Source organism: Chiloscyllium punctatum, chromosome 17 (genome assembly GCF_047496795.1).
Source record: "Chiloscyllium punctatum isolate Juve2018m chromosome 17, sChiPun1.3, whole genome shotgun sequence".
Classification (NCBI taxonomy): Eukaryota; Metazoa; Chordata; class Chondrichthyes; order Orectolobiformes; family Hemiscylliidae; genus Chiloscyllium; species Chiloscyllium punctatum.
Genome location: NC_092755.1, coordinates 84,463,444 through 84,475,480, shown reverse-complemented (window position 1 = coordinate 84,475,480; position 12,037 = coordinate 84,463,444). Strand labels below are relative to the sequence as shown.

At 39.8% G+C, this 12,037-nt stretch overlaps 1 protein-coding gene across 4 annotated transcripts in view; it reads left to right on the top strand.

The window, feature by feature from the left end:
* The window catches only part of tango2 (transport and golgi organization 2 homolog (Drosophila)), a 188,339-nt gene that overhangs the window by 156,470 nt on the left and 19,832 nt on the right, over positions 1–12,037 (top strand). For all 4 annotated transcript variants that reach the window (XM_072587751.1, XM_072587750.1, XM_072587753.1 and 1 more), the window contains one exon: positions 8,738–8,808. In XM_072587751.1, coding sequence (XP_072443852.1) covers positions 8,738–8,808 — 71 coding nt within the window. The remainder of the gene's footprint in view (positions 1–8,737; positions 8,809–12,037) is intronic.

Here is a 12,037-nt window from a genome sequence, read left to right as displayed (position 1 = left end):
GATTAACTGGAAAAGTATTTTCATGATTACACATTCTGAGGATATTGTTTATCTTTCCTATGGTTTCTGTGCTCCAGTTCTAGAAGCAATGAGAATAGAACATAGGAGGAGAGATCACTTTGCCAGACTTTTACACCCATTTACACAGAATAGCTGTTTCCAAGAACTAAATGGATGCAGCAGGAAGGACCTGTCAGAAGCAATCCGAAGGAATAATGTTATGATGTCCTTTGCTTCTGGCCCCAAGACTTTCTTGATATTATTCATTGCATCAAGGTTTGCACATTAAGTATGTTGAGAATTTGATTATTGTCTATGATGGTGACCACTTAGGTACACGAGCTATTTATCCTGCTGCACCCTCTTGATATCTCCAGCAGTGTCCAATCCATCCCTTGTTTGTGTGTTCCCAGCTTTGTCCAACTCTTCAGCTGAAACTCGTAAACTGGCCAAGTTTATGGTACCAGAGGTTGAAGGTGCATGTGAAATGAGCTATACCCAACACAAATCAAGATGTGGTGAGGTTAATGTTCCTACATTATTTGGAAAAGTCACAAATAGCAAGGTTTGACACTAACTGTCTCTTAATATTGCAGTTGATCACATGAATACAGCATATGTTGTATGTTGTTAATGTTCACTTCGACTTTGACAACCCTGAATCTTGTTGCTCTGCAAGAACAGCAACATCTGAAGTCCACAGAGCATTTCTAAACTGTTCTTATCATCAAACCTAAATCTGGGGAGGGTAGAGAAAGTTGGAGGATTGTTGACTGGTGAGTTTAGTCTGCCAAGGGGAGGCCTCTGTTTTAAAAAAAACACTCAATGGCCAAGTCCCTTTGAGCTCTGGAATGTTTTTAATCCTGCTTGAATTGTTTTGATTGAAATGTTTCACTAGTTAAATTGCCATTGATTCATAGTTCTTGCTACTTCAGCAGTGACTAACAAAGATAATCAGTAGACTTCTAATTCACTGGAGTGTTGAACCATGTACACAAGGAAAGGCTAACAAAGCTAGTCATATGTGTAACAGCAGAACAAAAAGCTGCACTGATTCCAAGGATGGACGGAATGATCTAACTTATTTTGGATTCTATTCATTTGAGACTTCCTGGCTCTCTTGGTTCCTCTCCACTGTGCTTTATTCTCTAGCTGAGTGAACAAACTGACAGCCTCCTGCTTCGCTTCTGTTGTGTCATTTGGTCACTTGGCTGTTTGCCAAAACAAACCAGTGGCAGTCCAAATTTTTGTGCATGTTCTTCTTTCTTCCCAAACTTGCCTCATGTTTGGCATCACAATTCCCTCCCCTCAACTAGCTTCCAACTGCATATAAAGTAAAGGTGTGCAAACTTTATAATCCAAGATGTGAGGTGAGCAGCTGCTAAAACATTTACAGGCTACAAGACCTTGGAATGTGTTTGTGAATTGTAGAACTTGTGTGAAATTTGACAGTTTGCATGACTTTTGTTTCACAGCCATTACTAGGATTAATTTGTAATGTTCAATGACATCATCAAGTTTGCTTGTGGCAAGGGTTTTAGTTGATAACTTAGTCAATGCATGAGATTGACATGCAGAATTCATTGATATCAAATGTCAATAACTTGTACTCGAGTGTCTGATTAATGCATTTGCTGCCAATATCCTCACAAGTCAAGCCCGCTCCCTCAAAGACTCATTAAAAAAACTACTTACTCCTCCCATGCGGGGTGTGGTGTCAGCCATTTTTCATTTCCATTGTGCACTCGTGATTCAGACAAGGATGTAAAGCAGCACAATTAGTGATTATGAACTGAGTTACAGGCTTAGCTTGATAATCTATCTACCCTTGCCCCAAACCCTCATTGTTCTATTCTGACTTGCCCTCAGTATTAACTCCAAAAGGTTTGATGTTCTGTTATGTTTCCACCCAACTCTTTTGCTGAACTCTTAATCTCTTTATTCCTGCACCCCAAGCCTACAGCATAGTAATGTATTTCCCCCTCACCAAAGCCAGAGTAATGGTGACTGCCAATGATCCCCTCCCATAGCACCATGTGTCCTCCATGCATGATCGTCTCCCATCTTTATATGTTGAATACCTACCTCCACTTCCACAATTTTTATCTCCTTTACCTCCCAATGAACTGCTTCCAAAAAACTTCCCCGAATTGCCCACCATAGCAATGGCTCAAACAATCCTTGACTTTCAGTGAACAGACTCCCAGGAGTCTGGCCAACTTAGAACCTGACTGCTGACTCACCAGATCCCTGACTGATATCTAAGAGAATTGTTTTTGATTTATAGTATTGATTAATTCATAGGGCTGCATAGAGAGCAAAATATGCAGAATTTTTAACTAATTTAGTGAATGCTTTTCAAGATATTTTCCAGTTGGGTAATTCCAACTTGTTCCAGTAACGTTTCCACAGATCTTTCTTTCCTGTCTTCAGTGTCATGATTGTAACGAGGTCAGCCAAGTGGACCTCTGTGAATATTAGTTACCTGTCTGGGGTGTTAATCCAATCCAATCAGTGAGCTGTGGCTGGCAGATATAAATAGGGTTATAAGAGTTTCTGTTCACACTGAGAGCTGGCTCTGAGGAAGCTGGATCAGTGTCAAGGGCTTTCCACATGTAAATAAAGGGTGACTCTGTGATGGGATACCAGCCTCTGTGGAGTTACTTCAATCAGAATGCTGGAGTTCAAAGTGATGATTATGGATTAGAGGCATGTTCATTTTCAGTGTTGTATATTATTAAAGCAAAGAAACCCAATAGTCTAATTTTGATTTGAAATGAGTACTTACTGCTCCGTTACTCAGTTTGCACGTATGTACAATATGAAACCTCAGCCAACGGCACCCCACCCCGGCATTGGCTGATTCCAGCTGCCAAAACAAGAAAACTACTGGAATTTTGTCTGAGGTAAGTTCATTTCAGTTAAAAATGGAACAAGCACCACAATATCAAAATTTGCTTCAATTGTGCTTCATTTATAGTACTCTGTGATTTCTATGCTATCCATAAGAATACAAAGAAAATACTATTTTACTCACCACCACACCCTTCCCCCAAGTTCACTGTTGTGAAAAGATGGCAATTAAGGGTGAGCCCTCATAATTGTCACTGAACACATACATTTCATTCAGACTTCATGCTTAATGGAAATCGCCCAGCCTGGCAGCCTTTCATACCATAAATACCAAAGGTCTTGGCATCTTATTTTAAAGTTCAATTATATGAAAAGGGAAGCCAAGTTGTACTTTTTGATTAAAAGTACTTACCCATTTAATATAAGAAAATACAGTCTTAACAGAATTTCCTTTGACATTTTTTAAAAGAAAAATGCATCTGTTTTATCATGGCTGTGGAAACCGTCACATTGTGTAACTCTCTCCCTGCCAGTCTGCTCTGACACTATTAATTATGGTGCACTTTTTTCAGATTTTACCAATCTGTTGTGTGTTTTTTGTAACCATTCCAGAGTGGACTTTGGCTAGTTTGAAGTTGTGAATCATCATGGAGGTCCTGTGTAATGATGCAGAGCCTTAGTTGTAATTGCTGGCATTGGAGAGTGGAGACCCTCCTGTCAGGTCAAAATGATGATGAAATTGACTTTTTAAAAGTGTGAAAAAAACCTTTCAACTGAAGTGGTCATTTTCTTCTGTAAAACAGTAGGACTCAAACCATCGGGTAAGGTAAAGATTTTCCAAGTTGAGTAACTTTTTGATTTGGTTCTCTTTCGCCCCTCCCTCCTTCCTAGACTTCTTGGAGAGGAGTCCATCATGTGGAAAAATTAGCCTTCTGTACCCTCCTCCTCTAGGATATTCCAAGATTTCTAGTATTCAGCTTATGAAGAGTAAAGATTGTTGGCATCTTTCAGACAATGCCATGGAATGAAGAACACATTTGTTTATTCTTGCTCCCTTTTCCCAAACGCGTACCAGATCTGCACTTTCAAGTGTGCTGTAAGATGAGATGGTGTGATGGCAAAGCAGTACAAAGTTAAAAATCACACAACACCAAGTTATAGTCCAACGGCACTAGCTTTTGGAGCACTGCTTCATCAGGTGGTTGTGCAGTATAAGATCATAAGACACAGAATTTATAGCAAATGTTTACAGTGTGATGTAACTGAAATTACATATTGCAAAACACCTGGATTGTTTAAGTCTCTCATCTTTTAGAATGACCATGTTAGTTTCAGTTCTTTCACATGTAAATCACAAAACATTTTTTAAAAGTTACATTCTCAAGTGAACTTTAACAATTAGTGTCATGTCGATCCAGATAATGCATTGAAGGTGTGAGGTGCCCTGTGTGAGACTGTCTGTGCCACAATGGTCATACTGATTCTAATCTAAAACACGGATTTACAGAATTTTACATGGATTCATGCAGTTTTTGAGCAATGTAAAATGTAATTCTGCAAGTACAAATTCACCCCACAACCTTATATGTGTATGTGTGCATATAGGTGTGTGTGTTGGGAGGCGTGGGGGGAGGTTATCAGTGTCTGTGAGAGAATGTGTGTGAGTGTAAAGGGGTATAAGTCTGTGAGAGGGTGTGTGTGGGAGTGTATGACAGAGGGTCTGCATGACTGTGTGTGTCTGTAGGAGTGTGTGTGCATGTGTGCACGTGTGGGAGGATCTGTGTGTGTGCATCTGTCCATGTGGGTGTATAGTGCAATGGGGTCACCTGTACTGTCACATGAACCCAAGGTCCTGGTTGAAGCCATCCCCATGGTTACCAAACTTGGCTATCAGTCTCTGCTTGACCACTTTTCGTTGTTGCCTGTCCCAGAGTCAGCCTTGGAGGATGATCAACCGAAGATTCGAGGTCGAATGTACCAGACCGCTGAAGTGTTCTCCGACTAGGTGAGAACACTCCTGTCTGTTGATTGTTGTGCGGTGTCCATTCATCCGTTGCCATATCCTGTACATACCCCTTTACATTCACACTCTCACACACATACACACACTCTCTCACAAACACTCATAACCCCACCCCCCTCCCCACACACACACACACACACACCCATATGTACACATACACATATAAGTTTGTGGGGTGAATTTATACTTGCAGAATTTTACTTTGCTCAAAAACTGCATGAATCCATGTAAGATTCTGTAAATCTGTTTTTTTAGATTAGAATCAGTCTGGCCATTGTATTACAGACGGTCTCACACAGGGCACCTCACACCTTCAATGCAATATCTGGACCGACATGACACCAATTGTTTAAGTTCACTTGAGAATGTAAATTCTTTTTAAAAATTTTGCAATTTACATATGAAAGAACTGAAACCAACATGGTGATTCTAAACGATGAGAGACTTAACAAACAATCCAGGTCTTTTTCAATATTAGTGCTTCCAAATAAACCTGTTGGACTACAACCTGGTGTTGTGTGATTTTTAACTTTGTACACACCAGTCCAACATCAGCATCTCCAATTTAGTCAGTATAAAGATCACTAAACATATCTTCACAAACCTTCTTCAGAACTGACTGAATACAGTAATTGGTTTCCAAGATTCAGAGTGAGGGTACGATTTGAGAGGAGAGGAACTGAAGTCAAACTATATTAATTAGAAGGAGATAAAATTCCCACAAGCCTCACTAAAACCACTATCAGGTGGAACCCTCAGAGCTTGTGTGCTTAATTTTATATTTCATACGAATGCTCCAAATTAGCTGTTACGGATGTTTTCTTTTTTATTTAGGAATAACTCTCGACAGTCTTGCAACTGCTTCCCCCCCCCCCCCCCCCCCCGCCCCCCCGCCCCACACGAGCAACTTTGATTTTTCAATGGAGACAATATCATCAAAGAAAGATAACATGAACTTGAAAAGTACTGATCAGAAACAGAGAGAGGTTCCTGTTCAGAAAGAAAAACAAAGGTTTAATTCAGCTGAGGCCAGCGTTGATTTTCGTCCAACAAATAACTTCCACTTAACAGGTTGTATCCAAGCAGCTGAAATAAATTTAGAGATGGGACCTCCTGGTACTGACTGCCAACTGCACAGGTTTGAATGCTTGTTCTTCTGTAACTTGAAGTTCAGTTCAAAGAGAACTGACAGAAAAGTTCATCATCCAAGAAACTGTTTACATCAAAGACTCCCTTGACTTGTCAATGAAGTTACTCCAAAACGCCAGTATTTGACATGCTGCCCTTTAATCATTACAGAGATTCAGAAAGAACTTTTTTTTTTAACTTTTCCCTGGTGCAGACCTTTATGCGTTTTGACAGAAACAGGCATACATACACGGTAATGCCAAGCCAAAGTCATTACAGTAGTTCAGCTTTCTACAGCAACAACTTGCCTTTTTCATCATAAAATGTGCCAAAGCATTCCCAAGAGGAATTATCAAACAAACTTTGGCACCAAGCCACATTAACAGGTGTACCACATTGTGACACATAACTCAAAGCTCACTCAAACAGGAAGGTTTTAAGGATCATTGTAAAGGAGGAGAGAGAGTTTTTGGCAGGGAGTTCCAGACCTTAGGGCCCAGGTAGTTAGAGCAATTAAAATCAGAAATATGCATAGACAAACATTTTAAGAACATAAATTACTCAGTGAATTATATAAAGCTATTCGCATTTTCACTAAAGCATATCTGAAGCACTGTTATACAGTTACAGTGTCACCTGAGCACATCATCATTTTAGATTTGTAATTCCTCACGTTTCAGTTAAATTATACAAAGGAACATCTACCTGTTTATAATTCCCAAAGGGAAAAACTGGTGAAAAAAATAAATAGTGCTTGGAAATGAATGCACTAGTCCTCCATTTTAAAGTTTGTAAGACAAGTTGATAGAGTCTGTTTTCAATCACAAGTTTTACTGTTTTTTTCCTCTAAATTTTTTAATTTATAGGATGTGGGATCACTGGTTAGACCAACATTTATTGGCTGTGGCAAATTTCCCTTGAGAGGTTGATAAGCTGCCTTCTTGAACTGTTGAAGTCCATTTTCTGTAGGTATATCCACAATGCCCTTCGGGAGGGAATTCCAGAATTTGACCCAGTGACATTGAAGGAACTGTGATATATTTCCAATTCTGTATCATGTATGGTAACTGACTATTTTTTCATTTTTTGGGAGGAAACTGATAGGCTGTTAATGCTACTTCCTTGGTTCACTCATCAGCAGACATGTTTAAATGAGAAGATACAGTTTGGGCAGCACAAAGAAAAGGAAGGATATTTCTCATGGGCCCTAATATTTGTTGAATAATTGGTCTCCAAGAATGGGGCTGAAGGGGAAGACTTCATAGAAGAAGAGAAATCAAAGTCAAAATATTAGAACAGGAGAAGATAAAAAGACTTCAAACATCATTGAACCTGCAACTGAATCGGAAAAGAGTAACCAAAGTTAGCATTGATCTTTAAAGAGTGAGCCTGGGATATTGATCATGTAAAATATATAAATGGGTGGAAACTTTGAAAAGGTATTCTGTATCTTTTAATTTCTTGCTTTTATCAGTCATGACATAGATTATACGAGCAGGAAGGTATGTTGAACCTGTACAGAACGTTGGATAGGCCACAGCTTGGTTAGTTCTCCTACTAATCCTAACCCATCCTGATTTGGAAAAATATTGTCCTTCCTTCGCTGTCACAAAGTCAAAATCTAGAGTATGATGTACACTTTTGGCCCCCTTCCTTGAGAAAGTATTTAATTACTTTAGAAGTAGTTTAGAGAAGATTCACTCATTTCTTTCCTAGGATAAAGGGTTTAATCTTATTTTTAAAATTGGCATAGGTTAGGCCTATATCCTTTGGAGTTTAAAGAATCAGTGGCAGACTCATTAAAAAAAATAAGATCCTGCGGGGACTTGAGAGGGTGGGTACCTGGAGGTGTTCCTCTCTTAGAGAAGACTGAAATTAGGAGGCATTGTTTAAGAATAAGAGAATCCCTTTTAAGGCCAAGATTAGAGGATTTTGTTTTTCTGTGAAAGAGTCATTAGAGTATGCAGTTGTCTTACCCAGAAGATAACGGAGGCTGGGTCTTTAAATTTATTCAAAGATGAGTTAGATACATTCTTGATAGACGAGGGAGTCCGAGTTAAGGGGTGGGGGTTTAAAAGTCAGGAAAGTGGAACTGAGACCACAGCCAGATGAATCTTGACCTTATTGAATGATGGAGCAGGCTGTTCAGGCTAAATGGGCATCTACTTGCTCTTACAGTATGATGTGAAATCTTCAGGTTTATTTCTCAACAGTTCTAATGACTAATATCTATATTTCTTGTGTTCAGTTCTACGGTCCTAACTTTTCTTATAATCCACCTTGTATTTAAAAGACAAATATTAACACGAATTCTGGTCATTACACGTGTTGCACTTTTCATACAACTTTGTTGTGAGTTGCAAAGCTTTACCATTCATTGTAGCGACTTGAGTAATCATCAAAAGAAAAGCTTTTCGTGGGAAGTAAATTATTTTTGCTGGCACGCAGTTGTTGCGAGAAGCATGAAAAATGTGCTTGTCAGCTGAGTCTGAATTTTCATTCCCAGGTCAGAGGCACAGGGTCAGGATATTTCCCAGCTCCACAAACCTGACCCAGGAAGATATGGCAAAGTTCTCTGAGTTGAGCCAAGAAATACCAGAATGAGTACAGGGCTGCCAGGTGTGGAAGTGGGCTTGGTGGTAGGCCTGCCACAGTCAACAGAAGAGGAGCTGTGTATTGTTACCATAAATCCTGCACAAAGCAAGATCTTAAACCATTCATATTTTCTTACAGCAACACCAAAGGAGATACGATGTGTTACTATGGAAACAAAAGTGGCCAGGAGCCCAAAACACTGGAGCCAGGTTTGAGATTTTGTATTTGTTAATAAAATTAACTTTCTTAAATGCTGGGCAAGAACAGGTACAAAATGCAGAAATTGATCCTGTTCGAATTACACTCCTCCTCTCTGGAATCTGCACAATTGTAAACATTACAAAAATATTGCAATTTTCTGTCTAATTATACATCTAACCAAAACCTTAGCACGCAGCAGAAGATGGCTGTCATTCTGATCTACACCATAGAACTTCATGTTCAAGTTATCAAAACAGCAGCACATGTCTATACAAGTTAAAACTGAAAACCAGCTTCTGACAAGTTTGCCAGTCACATCTGATCTATTCAGGACTGTTCTGGAGCATCCTAGACCAGAAAGTTACTCTCTGAACAGTTTCTGCACCATGCCATAGAGTCATTCATGCAGGAATAGAGTCATAGAATTGCACAGCATGGAAACAGACCCTTCGGTCCAACTCATCCATGCCAACCAACCTAATCTAGTCCCATTTGCCAGTACTTGGCCCATATCCCTCGAAACCCTTCCTATTCATATACCCATTCAAATGCCTTTTAAATAATGCAATTGTACCACTCTCCACTACATTCTGTGGCAGCTCATTCCATACATGCACCAACCTCTGTGTGAAAATGTTGCCCCTTAGGTCCCTTTTATATCGTTTCCTTCTCACCCTAAACCTATGCCCTCTAGTTCTGGACTCCCCCACCCCAGGGAAAAGACATTGTCTATTTATCTTATCCATGCCCCTCATGATTTTATAAACCTCCATAAGGTCACCCCTCAGCCTTTGATGCTTCAACCTATTCAGCCTCTCCCTATAGCTCAAAACCTCCAACCCTGGCAACATTCTTATAAACCTTTTCTGTAGCCTTTCAAGTTTCACAACATCCTTCCAATGGGAAGGAGACCAGAATTGCAGGTAATATTCCAAGAGTGGCCTAACCAACGTCCTGTACAGCCACAACATGACCTCCCAACTTCTATACTCAATGCTTTGACTAATAAAGGAAAGCATACCAAACACCTTCCTCACTATCCTATCTACCTGCAACTGTACTTTCAAGGAGCTATGAATCTGCACTCCAAGGTCTTTTTGTTGAGCAACACTCCCCAGGACCTTACCTTAAGTGCATAAGTCTTGCTAAGATTTGCTTTCCCAAAATGTAGCACCTCACATTTATCTAAATTAATCTCTATCTGCCACTCCTCAGCCCATTGACACATCTGATCAAGATCCCGTTGTAATCTGAGGTTGTCCACTACACCACCAATTTTGGTGTCATCTGCAAATTCACTCACTATACTTCCTATGTTCATATCCAAATCATTTATGTAAATGATGAAAAGTCGTGGACCCAGCACCAATCCTTGTGGCACTCCACAGGTCACAGGCCTCCTGTCTCAAAAACAACCTTCCACCACCACCCTCTGTCTCCTACCTTCAAGCCAGTTCTGTATCTAAAAGGCTAGTTCTCCATGTATACCATGAGATCTAACCTTGCTAAGCAGTCTCCCATGGGGAATCTTGTCGAATGCCTTACTGAAGTCCATATAGATCATGTCAACCACTCTGCCCTCATCAATCCTCTTTGTTACTTTTTCAAAAAACTCTCTCAAGCTTGTGAGACATGATTTCCCACGCACAAAGCAATGTTGACTATCCCTAATCAGTCCTTGCCTTTCCAAATATGTGTAAATCCTGTCCCTCAGGATTCCCTCCAATAACTTGCCCACCACCGCGTCAGGCTCATCAGTCTATAGTTCTCTGCCTTGTCCTTACCACTTTCTTAAATAATAGTACCACATTAGCCAACCTCCAGTCTTCTGGCACCTCACCTGTGACTATCAATGATACAAATATCTCAGCAAGGGGCCCAGAAATCACTTTTCCTGGCTTCCCACAGAGTTCTAGGGTGCACCTGATCAGGTCCTGGGGATTTATCCACCTTTATGCATTTCAAAACATCCAGCACTTCCTCAACTGTCATATGAACATTTTTCAAGATGTCACCATTTATTTCCCTACGTTCTATATCTTCCATGTCCTTCTGCACATTAAATACTGATGCAAAATACTTACTTAGTATCTTCCCCCATCTCCTGTGGCTCCACATAAAGGTTGCCTTGCTGATCTTTGAGGGGCTCTAGTCTCTCCCTAGTTACCCTTTTGTCCTTAATGTATTTGTAAAAACCCTTTGGATTCTCCTTAATCCTGTGATGTTGATGTTCTTGTAATGCCCTGTAATTCTTATCCGTAGTCTGTTGTGATGTTGCTGACATCTCTGGACTAATTATACTTTTAATGTAATTAATCTCATCACCTTTGAGCTGGAGAGGGTAAATGATCATCAAAGTTCATGCCCTGAAAGCTTCATTTGAAAGTAGATTCATCGAGATATTTGAAAAGAAGTGACTTGTTTATTATGTTCCTCAAGATCAGTAGTCTCTTGGACACAGTCTATATTCAATGCAATAAGGTACATAGCTGCAGTTACCCACAAAGTTTTAAACTGCAGTAAACATGGAGATTATTTGAATACATGCAGATTTTGTGTATTTCTGTAGATTTGTTTTTAGAGTACATTTTATGAAGATTCTGTACCATCATGGCGAGAGATGGATGAATCAGGAGGCTAAATGCTTATTTGAAGGGAAGGGTGAGAATGGGTGCAGGTATATGTTGAAAATTACTATTTCTGGAGAGTGTCATGTCAACATTATACATGCATTTGGAAAGGAAAGGACTGTTTAGGAATAGTCAGCATGGCTTTGTGTGTGGGAAATTGTGACTCACAAACTTGATTGAGTTTGTTTGAAGAGGTGACCAAGTAAATAGATGAAGGCAAAGCAGTAGACCTTGTCTTCATGGACTTTAGCAAGGCCTTCAATATATGATAGACTGATTAGTAAGATTAGATTACATGGAATCAAGGGAGAGATAGCCAATTGAATACAAAATTGGCTTGATGGTGGAAGACAGAGGGTAATAGTAGAAGATTGTTGCTCAGACTGGTGTTCTGTAACCAGTGGTGTGCCACAAGGATCGGTGCTGGGTCCACTGTTGTTTGTCATTTATATGAACAATTTGGATGAGAATATAGGAAGCTTGCAGATTACACCAAAATTAGTGTTAAATTGGGCAGTGAAGAAGGTTATCGAAGAGTACAGCAAGATCTTGATCAATCTGATCAGTGGGTTGAGGAATAGCAAATGGAACTTCATTTATATAAATG